Here is an 18021-nt window from a genome sequence, read left to right as displayed (position 1 = left end):
CGTCAACACATTCCGTCCAATTGTAGATGGAATGTAACGGCAGGAGCCAAATTGATCAAATTTTGAAAGTTCGGGTGTAAAATTGATATTAATCGAAATCTGAGGGTCAAATTGAAAAATGCGTGAAAGTTTGGGGGTCGAAATGATATTTTCTCATTTATGTATTAATTTTTAATTTGTTACAATTTCAATAATATAACTTTCAACTCTCTTATTAAAGTTGTAAATTTGGACGAGTTGAATCCAAGCAACTCAAGTTAAGCCTGTAAGTTTTTAAAGATTGTGCAACATAATTTTTAATTCAGTGAAAAACATATGTAAAATTCAAAAATTCGAATAAATTTGAATGGACTTGGATAGAGACACCAAATAACCTGAACAATCGAAACAAAATTGTATATATAAATATATAAAATTATTTGCTAATTTTTTTAATAATGAATAAGATTAATTAAAAATTTACTATTAATGAACAAAAACAAAAACACCTTTTAGAAAGGGATCATCGAATAAGTTGAAATTAAAAAAATTATATTTTATAATGGCATAAAATAATTTAAATATTGTTATTCAAAATTTATTTTTAATTTAAAAATTACAATAAAATATTTAAATATAATAAAATTAAATTTCTACAAAATAAAAGCATCTATATAAAATAAAAAAAGGTAAGAAGAAAATTTAGAATGGTATTCTCATTTAATCTGAAAATAATTATAGATGACCAATAAATTATCACTTATAACCCTCATTTTTTTAAAATAAAAAATGATATTTCACAAACCACCACTTTTATTAAAAACATAATTTCTATTTGTTTTAGCAAAACTCACTTTTTAGCAATTTGAGCCAAAAATTTTTCATTTTTTATTTAGTTTGTCCATTTGACAACTGAGATTTAAAAAAAAAAAAAAAAAAAAAAAAATTTAACAGGATCCACCATCCCTCGCAAGTGATAAAAAAGTCTAGATGAACAATAAGAAAAAATTTGAGACCCATAAAAAACACCGACGATTGTATCGACAATAATTTGGTATCATATGTGTCAACTATTGATTAATATTTACTCAATGACATGGGGCCCAACTGTCACGCCCCAAGCTCCGTGATAACGCCGCACACTCATTTAAGTAAGCATGCAAGGCTAAGAGTCCAACACATAACTAACAATGTAAAATACTCAAATTAAATCCTTAATTATCATAATGCTAAAATCTATACAAATAGATAATTCTTATCATATGAAATTGTCCACCAAGTCCACTAATATAATCCACTAACAAAATAATAATCCAAGTACTTAAATCATAGTCCTACTCTCGGCACTCCCACAAGTAAAAACCCCGCTCAGCTCTACTCCTTAGAATCTGGAAAAAAAAAAAAATAATAAAGGTAAGCTAGACAGCCCATTAAATAACCCACCATCACTGCTAACTGGATCAAGTATACAAAAAATAAAATAAATAGTCGATAACCAATAAATATAATTTTTGCTACAATTCAATAAATGAACAATTATTTGTAAGATGGTTTCATAGCTAAAAATAAACAATGTACAATACATTTTAATTGAAAAGCTAACAAGATAATTCAAAGTAAATTCGTTGTTCAAATCGATGGTTCGATATTCAGATGGTTCAATGATTTGATTCATAAAACCCAAGTCTTGGTGACTACGGTCACTTAGTCCGTGACAAGGCCCAGAACCACACATAGGCCGGTGGTAAAACCCCAAAAGAAAATAGTTTCTGTGCTAATAAATAACCCCCATTGGCTAGGGTCCAAATCATAGTCAGACTAAAGTGATGTTCAAAATTCAAACAGCACACAACTTTTAAATAAAATATTCAATATTTTCAGAATAAACATTTTGTACAATTTTCAGAATAGTTTCGCAGAATATCAAAATAATTTTCATAATAATATTTGATATTGTTTTATACTTGACCCATATTTTATTTTAAGAAAACATGAAGGCTATAAATAAATATTTATAATTTTAAACGATTCAGTAGGAATAAAAATGAACCAACAGTGATAGAGGGTTACTTACCTCAAACGCTTAAAAAATAATATTCCAAAACCCACTTTAATCACACAAACCTAATAATTAGAATCTCAAATAAATTAATATTTTTGTGTCTTTCACACATCCACAAAACCCACTATATGTATTAAAAGCACAAGAAATACCAAATCAATTCTCCAAGTTAATAGTCAAACACACCTTATCTAATATATCAAACTCTATTGTTAAAACTACACCCACACAATAGATTGTACTTTTATCATCAACCTACACAAAACACTATGGGTGTGTTTGGTAACGTTTACGTTTTCAGTTTATATTTACAAAAATTTTATAAACTGGTTTTTGTTTATTTTTTGTTTATTTTTAGAAAAACATAAACTACAAACGCGTTTGGTAATTGACAAAATGTTTTAAAAAAATTTAAAATATAAAAAAGATTGAGAAATGGCGAGTGGTGGCAAGTGGCGGCGGAAGACGGTGGTGGAAAGTGGTGACGGTGGGTGGCGAGTGGTGGTGGTGGTGGTGGTGGGTGGCTGTGTGGGTGATGGTGGCGGGTGGTAACGAGTTGGTGGTGGTAGTGGTGGTGGTGGCGGGTGATGGGTGGTAGTGGCAGGTGGGTGGTGGTGGCGGGTAGGTAATGGTGAGTAGATGGGTGACGGTAGCGGCGGAAGACGGTGGTGAAAAGTAGTGACAGTGGGTGGTGGGTAGCTGGTGGTGGTGGATGGTAGTGGTGGTGGGTGGGTAGGTGATGGTAGCGGGTGGTAACGAGTGGGTGGTGGTGACATGTGGGTAGCGGATGGCGGGTGGTGATAGTGGGTGGGTGGGTGACGGTGGCGGGTGATGGGTGGTAACGAGTGGGTGGTGATGGTGATGGTGGCGGGTGGTGGATGGTGGTGGCAGGTGGGTGGCGGATGGCGGGTGGTGGTGGGTGGTGATGGTGGGTCGGTGGATGACAGTGGCGGGTAGTGGTGGTGGTGGTGGCGGCGGCGGGTGGCAGGTGGGTGGCGGATAGCCGGCGATGGCGGGTAGGTGGCGGATGGTGGTGGTGGTGGTGGTGGTGGTGGGTGGGTGGGTGGGTGACGGTGGCGGGTGGTAGGTGGTAACGAGTGGGTGGTGGTGGCGGGTGGCGGGTGGTGGTGGCAGGTGGGTGGGTGGTGGGTGATAGTGGTGGTGGTGGTAGTGGTGGTGATGAGTGGTGGGTGGTGGTGGTGGTGGTGGTGGTGGTGGTGGTGGTGGGTAGTGGGTGGTGGTGGTGGGTGGTGGTGACGGGTGAGTGGCAAGTGGCTGGTGGTGATGGGTGGCTGGTGGTGGCAGGTGGGTGGTGAATGGTGATGACAAGTAAGTGGTGGTGGCGGGCAGTGGATAGTAGTGGCGAGTGGTGGGTAGTAGTGGCGAGTGGTGGGTGGTGGCGAGTGGATGGTAGGTGGGTGGCGGGTGGTGGCGAGTGGATGGTAGGTGGGTGGTGGGTAGTGGTGGTGGTGGTGGCGGAAGACGGTGGTGGAAAATGGTGGCAAATGGTGGCTATTGTTGGGAGGTAAAAAAAAAAAAAACTGAAAACTCAAAATGAAAACACATTTGTTGTGTTTTTATTTTTTTGCCAAATTTATAAACTGAGACTACTGAATTATAAATCAAAAATTTTGCCAAACAAATTTTTATTTAAATTTTTATAAATATAAACAGAAAACTGAAAATGTAAGTTACCAAAAGACACCTATACATATTGAACCATACATCCATTAGGTATACCCACAGGTTTTCTTTTCCATCACCTTTAGTCTGCCTATTGATCTATTTACATATAATAAACAATGGTGCAAAAAGGTACCTTAATCAATCAGCATAAAGAATGCTCCCCTCAATTCCTACCGCCGCTTCCCCCGAATCTTCAGCGCAATTGTGATAACAAAATAATATAAAATCCTTTTTCCATTTTTTTTTTAAAAGGTTAAAAACCTAATTCTTAAGATTATTAAATTACCTATACAATTTATTTTAATTATTAATCAATCCAAAAATAATTCTATAAATAACTTGGTTTTTCATTGTCACATCATTGTGGGTGAAAGTGTGGGTCTGTAGCATTGCTGAAACAATAAATTATCACATATAACTCTCATTTTCTTTTTTATTATATAAAAAAAATAAGTTTTACCAACTATCACTTTTTATAAAAAAAAATGTGTATTTCTATTTAATTTTAGCAAAAGTCACTTCTTAACTATTTAAGCTAAAAAAAATTATTTTTTATTTTAATTTGTTTAATTGACAATTGATATTTAAAAAAAAATTAATACAATCCATTATGTTTGGTAATTATTAAAAAAGTCATTCATTTGTTTTTGTATTTTGTTAAAAAAAATATTTTTATTAAAAAAATTTATTGTTTAAGTCCATGTAGCTTAGAAGGACATAAATTTTTTTAATAAAAAATTTTAAAACAAGAAATGACAAAAAAAAAAAACAAAAATATAAACTTTTAATAGTGATTAATAATTTGAATACGTGTATTTAATAACATATTATGTTTAGACCAATAATATTATGACACATGTGGACATTGATCTCATTATAATTGTAGTAACATAATTTTAAAAAGAATTTAAATTTAAAATTTTATTTTATAATTTAATAAAAGATGCATAAATTAAGGAATGAATATTGATCTTATTGAGATAACATAATTTAAAAAAGAATCTAAATTTAAAATTTTATTTTAAGAATATAAAATTAATTTATAAACCAATCATATTGTGACACATATTAACAAAAATTAAACAAAATAATAAAAAAAAAATTGCAACTTTAATCTTTAATAGGATGACGTTTTTCAATTATAATAGCATATAGATTTTTTATGAGATTTTAAAACTCTCATAATATCTCTTCTTAAAAATATTCTTTTGTAAAATATAGAAATAATCTCAACGTCACTCTCATTGCTCTTAAAGACAAAAATTATGAGCTAATTATGATAATTTTAAATTTGCATTTAAAACTTTTAAATCATGGGATAGATCATTATAATATTAAATTTATATTGTGTCAATTTAAAATTTAAATTAATAGATTGCTTTCCATATTTAGTGACCCTTAAATTTGAATTTTAAAATGAATTAGTATACTTTTTATTTTTTTTAGATTTGATATACTTTCTATTTGAAAGCCATAAATTAAGAGATATTAATTTTTATTTATTTATTTATTTTTGCTTGAATAAGAGCTAGCTAATAGAAGATTTTTTTAATTTTAAAAAATCAAAAAATTATGAAATTTAGATTAGGAACTTGGGGTTCCCACAAGACTTGTGAGTTAAAAATTTCATTTTCCTTATACAATATACAAATTATATAAAATTATTTTAGATATGAATTTTTAAGTATAATTCAATAATTGGGGATGCATTTGAGACGAAAAATAAGAAAATTTATAATAGGGAATTTTGTGCCTATTAGGTGATATCGGCTTAATGAGTAGACAAAATGGAGTCGCAACATTTTCATATGTCTCAAGTTGCGTCGAAGAATAGTTTAAAAATTTCTAATAAAATACTAAGTACAAAATACTAAAAATACAAAAAAAATTTGGCTATAAACCCCTTTTTACCTTCCTTTCATTGTTAAAAGGATTAAGAAAAAAATTATACTTTCTAAACCCTCAACTAAATTTTCCCACCTTTTTCACCCACTATCTCCCCACCTTCTCTGTCTCTCTCCTCCCTCTTTCCCTTCTGACTTTGTTCTCCGCCGACGTGCTCCTCCTTACAGGTCTGAAGCTCTGTTTCTCGACAATTTTGGTAACTTCTTCTTCTTCGGCGATGATAGCAACGTCATCGTCATTACTCTCCTAGCCAAGTCCGGTCAGTTATCAAGCGAAATTCCGGCGATCAACAATGCCGAAACCGATCTCTACGATGAACTCATCAAGAACATCGGGAACGAAATCAACTACGGGCCGAAAAATTGTCCTCCGGTGCCGGAATCGAAGGAGATCGTCTACGAGGAGAAACAGATCGTCTCTAAATTGAGGCATGTTTGGTAGAGTTGTTTGGTTATACATATTTTTTTAAACACAGATTTGAGTTTTGAATATATGTATATATATATATTTGTGTGTATGAGTGTTGTTGAACACATGTATTTTTTTCATTGAGATTTGTGTTTGTGATTGTTGATCTAGTTTTAGAAGTTTTTTCTCTCAATTAGATATGTTGATTTGTTGATTAATTTGTTTTGTTTTTGTTTGTTTGTTTGTTTTTTTTTTTTTTTATTTATTTTTGTTGTTTTTTATCTAATTTCATTTGACAGAACCAGAGTAAAATTTTACTCTGGTTCTATCGCTCTGTTTTTTGTTTCAGATAATGAGAGTAAAATTTTACTCTTGTTCTATTGCTCTATTTTTTGTTTGAGAGAATTAGAGTAAAATTTTACTCTGGTGTTAGAATGACAGTAAAATTTCACTGTCAAAAGGTGGTCATTGCCAAACACTACCTTCGCTTTTTTACTTTTGTGCAGAATAACATTTTACTTTTAGCTTCAGAGTCTCACAGTTTACTCGTTTTTCAGAGTAAAATTTTACTTTTATACAGAGTAAAATTTTACTTTTGTGTAGAGTCTAACATTTTACTAGTTTTTCAGAGTAAAATTTACTTTTATACAGAGTAAAATTTTACTTTTAGCTTCAGAGTCTCACAGTCTGCTCGTTTTTTAGAGTAAAATTTTACTTTTATACAGAGTAAAATTTTACTTTTGTGTAGAGTCTAACATTTTACTAGTTTTTCAGAGTAAAATTTTACTTTTATACAGAGTAAAATTTTACTTTTAGTTTCAGAGTATAACATTTTACTCTTATTCAGAGTAAAATTTTACTCTGAAATACACAGTGAATGTGACTTAATAGGAGAGCTGATAGATATGAGAGTAATATAGTAAAAGAAACAAGTTTTAAAATATTAGGGGGTTTTGAAAGTACTTATATAATTCTTGTCCTTTTGAAAGACAAATTAAATAGTGAGGGGGCTATTACCAAATCCCCCAATATACAAATATAAAAAATTTCTAAAATCTCATCCCTATAGTATTCTGGATCCAAACAAGAATGTTGGTACCCACAGCTCTATTTGAGAATGATCATCAACACGGGTAGGACATTGTTAAACAAATTTAGAAGAAAAAAAATCATAACATTTTCAGAATTTACAATTAAATTTCAAGATTCATTTATGGTATGATCTCTCAACAAGGTACTATAAATTTAAAATTTTAAATAAAATTTTGAGTTTTTCTCTCGATGCCTATACTTTTTGACATTCATGAAAGATACATTTCATTATATTCATATTAAACATTCATTTTAAGTTTTCACATATATCACTTAGAGTTCTGCTGCGTAACTTGAATTTAAACTTGACCCGAATGGCTCGAATTCCATCTTGTCTGTCGTTCGGTGAAAAGGCTGATAGCCGCAATCGATAAGATAACAACCACGGTAGACAAGTGTTTCACCTGGTCATCCGGGTGGTCATCTGGCCAATCGACTGGTGAACAGTGATTCAAACCATTCGGGGCAGCTCAATTCGAGCTACCAAACATTTTCCCATCACTTATAACATCTACATGGAATGAAATATTTCATTAGAATCCTCTATCTCCTATGTGACTTTTTTTTTTTTTTTTTTTTTTTTTTTTTTTTTTTTTTTTTTTTTTTTTTTTTTTTTTTAACAGGGAAATCCTCCCACTCTCTCGTAGGTCCAAGGCAGCACCCCGAGGAGATCACTAGGGTGTCCTGTTGTCCGTTCCGAGTAAGAGACTATAACCTGGAAGCTTGTCTCGACCTCCCAAGGCAAGCTCCGCTTAAGTCAGGACTCGCACAGCGGGGGAGAATTAAACCCACACCAAGTAGCTGATAAGGCATCCTTGAGGTCAATCTCCTATGTGACTTTTTACCTGTTACAATGAGTCTCATTATTTTTTTAACAGGACTGTTTTACTTTCTACATCAACTCATAATTTTAGTCTTCCCACTTAATTGTTACATTGTTACTAGTGATGACTCGACACAAACCCTTTAAAATGTTCAACAAGTCATGCTTGTGAGCATTGGCATGGAATGGAAGTGCTAACATGGAATGACCTTGGTGTATATATAGAATGCCACGCATGCAATTGTTAGCCCAACCCAGAAGACCCGGTGCCCATTCCAAAGTTGGCCTCCTCTCACCATAGTCGGCCCAAAATTGGGTTCATTCCTGCTCCAGCATATCCCTTTGTGGTCGTGACCGTGGTTGAGATAAACACCAAAAGACCGATCACTAATCCAACGATAGAAAAAACAACAACGTGGCCCAATGCCTTTGCTTCATGATCATCGAAAGCAATCCATATTGAAGCAAAAAGGAACACAGAAGTGCATATGATCTCAAGCCGAAGTGCCTGGCCCATGGCGAGGCCTATCACAATGGGCCCATTTGGCCCGGGTGCAATGACTGAGAGGGTACAACCCGCAAGTGAGAAGGTTTGCTCAATGGTGCTACTGACCACGGCTTTGAGTGCTAGTGCCCCTAGAGCACCTCCAAGGCATTGGGCCACAATATAGACCATGGCATGCGAAAATGATATAAGGCTGACCAGGGAGGCTGACCAGGGCGGCAGAGAAGGAGATGATAGGGTTGATGTGGCCTCCAGAAACAGGCAAGAAGGCAAGAATTAATATTGTGATAGTAAGTCCTACAAGGATTGATACTATTAGGTTTGGTGCAATGATTTTGGTTTCATAACTAGAGATGACTATGGTATCGATCATGAAAACAAGGATCGTCATGCCAAGTAGCTCTCCCAATGATGCTCGCCAAACCTAATAACCAGTTATGGTGTTAGTACAAATTGAGTTTTTGTTAGGAATACATAAACTAAATATAGAACGGATGTGTGTTTCTATATGTGTGTTTAGTTTCTGTGTTCCTAACATTAGTGGACACATGTAAACTAAATTGCATGCAAAAACTAACATTAGAGGAAAGATGTCCTTTAATAGCAGCCTTTCAACCAATTTAGCCGAAGCTTGCTTCTTCCCTTCCTCAATGTTCTAGTATTGCTCTGTCCTGCAAAAAGTGGACAAATCTTCAAGTGATTAATGACTATCTAACACCAAAGAGGTGTGATGGGGCCATATCTTAGCTCCAAAATATTTAGACTACAAAATAAGAAGAAAAATATACCATCGAGAATGTTTGAATTCAATGAATAATTTCCTTTACTAGACAGAATAAGAAAGTTTTTGAATTATTTCAACTACGTGGGATGATCTTTTGAATTAGTAAAGAGAATGAACTATCCAATTTATAGTCGACACTCTATGGCTTATTTGTTACTTCAATAAATTTGCTTAATTATATTGTATAGGCTCCTGATTCGACTTTGATTATATAGTGTGAGGAAACAATGAAGTTAATTAAGGAACATACTCTGCTTTTAAAGAGAGAGGTTGAATTTTATCTTTACCGAGGCTTTCTTGATCTTCTTCAACTCTTAAATTCACAGCCATCTTTTGTTAATTTGCAAGAACACTTGTTGTTTTGGCTTTTGCTATTTATAATACATTTTCCTAGAACTAAAGAGACATAGTAATGTTATATAAGCAAAATTTTTATATAGAATGATGTGGCTCTGGCTCTATATGATCCTCTCATGAAGAATTATACTTATACATAAAAATTTTGTTTGTATTTACTTTGTTCATTAAGTAATATTATACAAAAAGAAAGATTAATTATAATTTTTGTGCGATTGAATTAGAATAATTTACTTTAGGATAAAACCTATTAGGTTGACTTTTAACTATAAAAGCATCATCTTTACATCACTTTGACATGTTTTTTTGCATAATTTTCTTTACATCACTTTGACATGTTTTTTTGCATAATTTAGTTTTGTAAGATCGAATCTTTTTTCTTTTTTTTTTAAATTTACTTTTATAATCACAAGTTTTTAGATACTTTTTTTTAACTATTGTCAAACTTAAGTTTAGAATTTGAACCGAGTCGTCCATGGTATTGAAGTGTAAGTCATGCATAATGGTGAAGTATAATGATGACACATTTCATTATCATGACCCATGAGCAGTGACAAAGTGGGTTACATGGTAAGCAAGATTAATAGCAAGTTAAATCTGTCAAATTTTTTATTTGGACAACATTGGCAACCATGAAAGCAAGAGAACAATTGGGTACAAAAAAATCTACTCTAAGCACATATATGTGTTCTCATTAGGATTTTATTTCATTTTTTCTTCAAAATGGACCACAAGTTACTTCTGGTGATTTATGAGCCATTGAGTGGTAAACAAAAGTCATTATACCTTTTAAACTAAAATGTATAATTTTATCATAAATTTATGAGCCATTGAGTGGTAAACAAAAGTCATTATACCTTTTATGCTTCGTTTGCTATTTTGGTTTAATTAATCGATAAAGACAAAATAGATTAATTTAGTTAATATGATAAAATTTCATATCAAAGCTATAATCATTTCATCTTTTCTCTCATAACCATCAAATCATTTATAAAAAAAAAAAAAAATCAAAATTTATTCTAAACACAACTTTTTTAACCAAACTAAAATAGTAAAAAAAAACCAAGCTAAATTAGCTCATCCCAAACGAGGACTAGAAAAGCCAAAAAAATCAACAAACTATACAAAGAAAAAAAAGTCAAAAATTCTATTTTCTCTCTATTTTTTACAATTTTTTCATAGAAAGTCAAAAAATAATCCCAAATATATTAATTTTTTGACCTTATATTTTAACTAAAAAATTACTAAAATTGTCCATTCCCAAGACTTGAGATTTGTGTTCACTTTTGCATTATTATGTTATGATGTGCACCCTTTAGGGGTACATACGATATGCACCTACTATAAAATGTATAATTTTATCATAAATTTTCATAATATTAATTTCAAAATATGTAATCTTCCACAAAATTAGTATAACAAAAAATATCATAATCAAACTACAAATTTTTATAACATCAACTGTAAAATTTTAAATGTAAATTACTTCAATTTATAACAAAATTACACATTTTATAATTAATATTATAAAATTTTATAGTAAAGTTATAAATTTTTATAATAGAGTACATATAAAGGGGTGTAAGCCATTCGATTTCTTTTGATGACCATGACTTTGTTCCACCACCAACAGCAGTATGTCCCTCACCCCTCACCAGATCGTTACTTTGTTCCAATGTGTCCTCTATTTTGCTATCCGTAATTTCTGGTAAGACTCTCCTGTTTGGATTGGATTGAGAAATTGTAAAAAATACGGACTAAGGTGAAATTATAAGATTTTTTATGCACCTTGTTAGTATTATATTATGTATTAGATAGTGCAGATAGTGCATTTGCTTTCGGTTCCTTTCGGCTACTTTCCCATGATGGTGTTTGTATCATGTTTGTAGCATAGCATATTCTCTCCTATGTAAAGGAGTGTGTGTACCTATTCAAATATGAAATACACAATTTCAATATATACACAATTTATTCTTTCTTTCTATATACATAATTCTAACATGGTATAACAGGTTTAAAACCTAGTATTTTCGCTTCACGGGCGGGCGACAACCTCGCCTTGGCTGCCATCGGACCTCAACCTATTCCGCTTGTTTTCTACACATACCTTAACTGACTGTAACATGGTCATATGACCAGACCTTCCCAGCAGGGACAGACTCATCCTACAAGACCGTGACGGTCACTCTGTTATGCACCCATCAACCAAGTAGACCGTGCTTGGAGGAAGACAGTGGACAACCTTATGAAGGACAAGACCTGCCAGTTCAAGGTGGTTGTTCAACCAAATGGCGTTGAAGTGGGTGGTACTGGTGTACACCGCGGCAGCAGAGGCGATCATGGTCCTCTTCCTGATCAGCGTGATTCAAAAGCTCCTCAAACCATTCCTGATGATGATGGATATATACTGGAAATACGAGACTCGACCTTCATGCGAGTCCCACACTTGGGTTCTTCGCTAGCCAGATTGCATGCAGAACCAGTAGCAAGAAAGTTACCAGGAAAATTACTTTTTGAAACCAAACCAGAGGATCAATTAATCAATCAATTGTCCATATGAAATAGACGTAGCTTCCGGAGGAGGACCTAAACCATAGCGATTTGCTTCCACAAAGCCCTCACCGTTGCAATCTCCCACCTTTCTTGTAATCGTTTCTTCCTTAAACGATTTCGACTCCGTCAGCCCAATCCACTCAAGGCTGGATCATCATCATCGGCTCTCTCGCATGGGCTCTCTCTCGGAGATGATCACATCAAACTAATCTCTCTCTCTGCAGTTTGGGTGTTGAAAAATGTAAAGAGGAGACACAAATAGACACACACAGGGACACAAGGGGGGGACTGATCTCTCTCTCCCTCCGGGTTATCTCTCTCTCTCACTTTTCACCCACTCTTCCACTACCTCACCTTTATTTTCATTAGTAAAATGGTGGTTTGGGCGGTGGATGAGAGAGTCTCTTCGTTCTTTCACAGGCAGTTCCCAAACACATCCACTACCTCACCTTTATTTTCATTATTATAAAGCTCTATTGATAAGCCCCTTTTCCAGCATGTTCCCACTCTCTTCAACTTTCTTTTATTTTCTATATATACTAGTTGGACCCCACGCACTACGGGCGTAGGGTCACGTTGCAGTTACAATACTTATTAAAGAAATTTCTGCATGTACAAGATGAGTTCTTTTTTTTTTTTTTTTTTAAAAAGAAAAAATTCTTTTACTAACAAAAAATTTATTAATAAGATGAGTACAAACGAAGGAGAGAAATACGATCAGTTCAAAACAAACACCAAACTGCACATCTCCAATACAAAACAATCACACAACTACAAAACACTAAAATATGAAAACATTACGTATCATTACGTACTTGCTAACAATATAGTTATATACCAACATATAAGACCAAAGGCAAACAAAAGAAAAACACAACCCAATTGACCAATGAATCAAATAAATTAAACAAGGAAATAAGATGAACCTGCACTCATATCTCTGTTGATATCATCTCCTCCTTTGATTTTTCTCTAGGGGTCATATAGCCTCACCTTTGCCATTCTCTAGACTGCATATTAGTTGATCTCCTCTTCAATTTCTTCCGCTCTCCTAGTGCTTATTATTCTTTCTTATTCAGCCAATAACTTACCATAATGATAAAAATCACTTTTGTGGTTAGTGCCTTTCTGCTAGTTTTGGAGATCATTTCATTCATTTAACCAATAAACTATATCAGGGAGGACCTTAAAAGCACTTTGGATATAGGCATTAATATAGTGACGTAAGAGAATAGAAACTCAACTTAGTTAACAGATTTATGTAGTTATGTTTGGTTCAGTTATAAGTTTCACTACCCCAACTGTTCATAAGTACTGCATTAATACTCTCTTAAATAACAAAGGAATAACATGATTACGCTTCAGTATGTTTATTATCATTATTATTTATTTTGTTTCTAATTATTGTTGTTATCATTACTATTTTTGGGGCTGACAAGGTTCCCAATGAATTTCACATTGTGTTTTTTTTTGTTTGGTTTTTTTTTTTGTGGGGGGGGGTCTTAATTTTTATATCGAATAGCGGTAACATATACAATGAGGTGCCGTTTAACATACCAAATAATATTAGGACTGGAAACGAAGTACAAATATGCAGATCAACTTAATTGTGTCAACAGTCACTATAGCAGCCATCAAAATATGTTCTCAATTGGCCCGATGCAAACACAAGATTCTGGAAATCGCAATTGAAGTTGGAGAAGCATACCAGATTGGCAACATTGCCAACACATTCTCCCTTTGCAGTAACATCCCCAATGTTTTCTCCTTTGGCAAAGGCTTTGTATATTGGAGTGCGAGTTGAGGTTGATGTGACAGCACCAACATTCTGCAAGTGAAACAATATGAAAGTAAAGCAATAAAGCTAATTCATCACATAGATCAGATGGAACTTATAAAATGGGAAGAAAATGAGAGACAGAGAGAGGGGTTAAACCTTGGCCACATTGGCAGCATAAGCTAAAGGCAGAAAAAGGTGTGGCACAACTGCAGTGGCCAACTCTACCCCAGCACCTAACTCCATTAGAAGATCACTCGCAAAATGAAGCTGAAGGGAATCATGATTTTCAGTAAAGATTACTTGTTAGAAATCAAAACTAAGTTCAGTGAAAATCAACCACAAGAATAACTATGATTGAGAGCAATTTTACCTGCTTCAAATCATAATCAAATTTTTTCCCTTGCCGAGAAAAAAGCAGTTTTCCAACCCAACCTGCACCATCCTATAAATAAAGCATATGATGTATTTAACAAAATCATATTTAATACCTCTGATAAGGAAGCTTCAAATGCCAAAGGAAGCATGTAAAGCCACAATGCTAGATACAGTGAAAGTATCATGATTCATAAGGCAGTAAAGTTTTTTAATCAAATTAACAATAGACTTGAAATTTTATTGTTGGGTTTTCAAGCATAAAGAATTTAATCTCAAATGAGCCTAATATATATTTTTTAAAATTTAATTGCCAGTGTAGATTATAGATCAAATTTAGACAAATTGCTATTAAAATCTTCCACAACCTCTGCTTTGTTTGCAGTTATTCTGCTTAGGAGGCATTTTTTTTTTTCCCTAATAAAAGTTGGTTTGGAATATGTCCCATGTACTATCTTGTGAGAGATTTGGAAGCCAACCCAAAAAAAAAAAAAATTAGAGAGAGAGAGAGAGTGCTCAAGTTTTGATGAAAATTTTCAAAGATAAGAAGGAAAAAAAATAAGTGGAATGTGCTTATATTTTTGGGTGAATAACATATCAGTGGGTATTTTGGGGAAACAAAATTCAAATTAATGATAAACTTTATAGATTTTAATTATTAAGGACATAAACTTTTTCATGTGTTAGTAATTAATTTTTGAAAGTGCAACTGATTTGTATTTTCCCCTATATTTTTTAGGCAGAAGGTAAAACCAAGTATATATTGTTTGGTTGGGTTTTGTCTTCATTCGTTTTCATACGAGTTACACAAGGAGAGTAGTATAACAACTCAGATAATATTTTAAATATTTAAGTTACTTCCAGCCTACCTATACGAGAATAATTTTAACTACAAATAATCTACAATCAACCTAAAATAACTCTTGGTTTAAAACCTTTGTTGGTAGTTGTTTAGCTGGCCTTTTGTTTAATTTCCTTTGTTCAAAAAAAAAAAAAAAAAAAAAAAAAAGAGGAAAAAAGAACCTAAAATAACTCTCTCAAATTTTGAATTCCCAAAATATCAAACAGGAAAAAACAAAACCTTAAATAAAACCCTTGAGCTCAAGGATTATTAGACCTAATTTACAATTAAGTGCTTTGTATGGGCTAACCATCTGAAGATCTCCAAAGCTGAGCTACAAAGCATACCATACATTTAAGAAAACAATGATAACAGCATTGAAATTCCCCATGATTGAGTCCATGCAATTAGATCTCAGTTAAAGATAATAAAAGCATAAGTCTACCAGATAAATAGAACTATATAGAAGGTAAAGAAGTATTGAGAAACTGATGTTACTGTCTCATGCAATTAATAGTGCTTTCCAAAAAGAGATGTCAAATCCCAAGCAACAAAGTGTTTTCAAACATGAACGAGTTATCCAAATGCGAACTATAAAAACATTAGCATACCTTGAGAATCCAATTGATAGCTACAGCACCAAGAGTGGCTCCGTGTTTGGAGACTCCAACTGAACCCAAAAGTGTCTGCGTTGTGAAAACACCCATGGCTCCACCAAAGAAGTGCTACAATAAATGTTTTAATCATTATTACAGCATTTAGTAACATCAAGACAACACAAGGCTCTCACCCAGAAAATAAAAGACAACATAGGACTATCAATATGAATCAAATTATCATACTAAACCACACAAAGGTTGCATTTGGAATAGTAAATCAAAAAATTCCATTTAATTGTCTTGAGTTAGTTTCCTTCGTATTAAAGATTAAGTCATTTGTTGCCTTCCACAATGTTTATACTGAAAACCTTATACAGGTTCATTTTTTAGTTTTCAATTTCAATTGTGTATTACTGGTTTAAAGGTCTAGATATGTTTTTATGCATTTACTTGTTTATTTAGGATTTAGGCATTTTGTCAAGCAGGTGATGTGCCTAATTTGTCTATGCACTAACAGGTATCCATGAAAACAGAGACATACCAATCAGATGTCAATATATCCATATATATTAGGAAAAGGAGTAGACAAGTTCTAAATTACATACCAGATTATGGATTTGGGGTAGTAATCTATGAACCGAGAAACAACGAAGTTGAACCAAGACAAGAAACGAAACAGAACAAAGAGTATACACACATATCTATATATATATATAGACATGGCTTTGTGCACTAACTAACTGACTCTCTTTTGCAACACATTAGAAATCTTTCCAGCAGCTGAGCAAGCAAAGAAATTAGTTGAAGTTTTGGCAGTTGCAGAGGCGATATTGCTTAAATGCTAGCAATTGTTATCCGAGCGGTGCACCAAACAAATGAATCTTCTAGGAGAAATCAATTTCCACCGCTTCGCAGTTTCAGAGCAGGAAGGAATCAAGAATTTGTAGGAGGAATGGTGAAATTTGTTTTGTTCTACTGTCGCGTGTGTGGCTAAGTTGAAGGCCACATAGCCAGCCCAAATCTGCTTTACAAACCAAATAAGCAACAGAGCTACACCAAGAAGCCCAGCGTTACACCACCCTTATGTTCTTTTTATATTGGTTATAGATATATACATTTTTTTTATTATAATATATTATACCAACATATCAGCCCACAGTTTTTTTTATTATAATATATTATACCAACATACCAACCCACAGTTTCAAACCGCCTCTGATTTTTCAAATCTTTATTTTATTTCATTCCACACAAAAAACCAAAACAACAATACAAGAAAAACAAAACAAAACAAAACAAAACAAAACCACCAACCATAACCACCACAAACACCGACCTTACTTTTTCGCCTTTTCCGCCGCTCTTCCTCTTGCCTCCGTCTTGGGCTTCCCTTGATGGCCCTGCCTCTGTGCTTCCCAGTCTACCGAGCACGTTGCCTCCCCGCTGCTCCTCAAACGCTGCATATGGTGGACTTCTGAATCGGAACATGACAGTGGCCTTCCGTTTTAGCTCCTTGTTTTCCGCCTTCAGTGCGCATATCTCTGCTCGCTCATCCTTATACGGACGCTGGAGCAGAGCGAGTTGGGCATTTAACTGGTGCACCTCACTAGTTCTATTCTGCAGCCGGTGCGACAACTTGGAAACCGCAGTTACTGTCTCCAAGCACGACTTCAGCATAAAATGGTTGGCTTCAATGTCCGTTTGCGTTGCCATTATTTGCTCCACCTACAGTATCGGAAAGTTCAACGGAGCAAAGGCAGCTGCACTCTGTCCAGAGGCGCTTGGTTGCACTTCAAGGGCGACAGAACCGGTTATCTCTATTGTAGACTCATTCAGGTTTGGAAAAAGGGTGAGCGGACCACGAAAATAAGAGGTCATGTTATGTTAGGGGTTGCAGAGTGTTTCAGGGAATGTCAGAATGGTTTTGCAGCTATCAGAGAATGAAGAGATTTCATAATGGTTTGTTTTGCACTGCCTCTATCCAGCCTCAGCCTCGATTTAAATAGAGAGCGAAGAGACGACGACGCCAAACGGGAGTGAAAGCGACGTGAATCGCGCGACACTTGAAGGCACAGTGTCATGCGCGACTTTTGATGTATTGGGCGCAACTTTTGAAGGCACAACTTTTGAGGGCATGATATATATATACATGTATATCTTTGGGCTGCTTATATACATGACCATATAGTGTATTCTCCAACGGTTCGACATGACCGCATAGTGTCTGCTACAATGGTCTGACACGACCTCATAGTGTCTTCTACAGCGGTCTGAC

At 34.2% G+C, this 18021-nt stretch overlaps 1 protein-coding gene and 1 pseudogene across 11 annotated transcripts; both read right to left on the bottom strand.

Moving 5' to 3' along the window:
• Window positions 1-1177: 1177 nt before the first annotated feature.
• Window positions 1178-16851, bottom strand: LOC114258753 (protein root UVB sensitive 6). 10 transcript variants are annotated; one of them, XR_014364761.1, is made up of 7 exons: window positions 16352-16829; window positions 15759-15872; window positions 14305-14376; window positions 14091-14201; window positions 13863-13982; window positions 9039-9131; window positions 8700-8884 (listed from the first exon to the last, which is right to left on the bottom strand). XR_014364761.1 is itself a non-coding variant. In XM_082921406.1 (6 exons), exons 2-6 carry the CDS (start codon window positions 15852-15854, stop codon window positions 1314-1316), a joined length of 453 nt encoding a protein of 150 aa, XP_082777532.1. In that variant the 5' UTR covers window positions 15855-15872; window positions 16352-16829; the 3' UTR covers window positions 1178-1313. The 10 variants fall into 10 exon arrangements, 8 of the variants coding, with proteins under 8 accessions (XP_082777532.1, XP_082777529.1, XP_082777534.1 ...); XR_014364760.1 differs by having other exon boundaries at window positions 16488-16648; XM_082921406.1 differs by lacking the exons at window positions 8700-8884; window positions 9039-9131 and adding an exon at window positions 1178-1367.
• Window positions 6259-9026, bottom strand: LOC114258777 (uncharacterized; annotated as a pseudogene). Its single transcript, XR_014362858.1, has 2 exons — window positions 8997-9026; window positions 6259-8884 (listed from the first exon to the last, which is right to left on the bottom strand). The product of XR_014362858.1 is annotated as an uncharacterized LOC114258777 (transcript).
• Window positions 16852-18021: the final 1170 nt, after the last annotated feature.

The sequence above is a fragment of the Camellia sinensis genome, chromosome 3, assembly GCF_055761805.1.
Source record: "Camellia sinensis isolate YWXY chromosome 3, ASM5576180v1, whole genome shotgun sequence".
Lineage (NCBI taxonomy): Eukaryota > Viridiplantae > Streptophyta > Magnoliopsida > Ericales > Theaceae > Camellia > Camellia sinensis.
The sequence above is the reverse complement of the archived record's forward strand: the minus strand, read 5'-3'. Positions and strand labels throughout refer to the sequence as shown.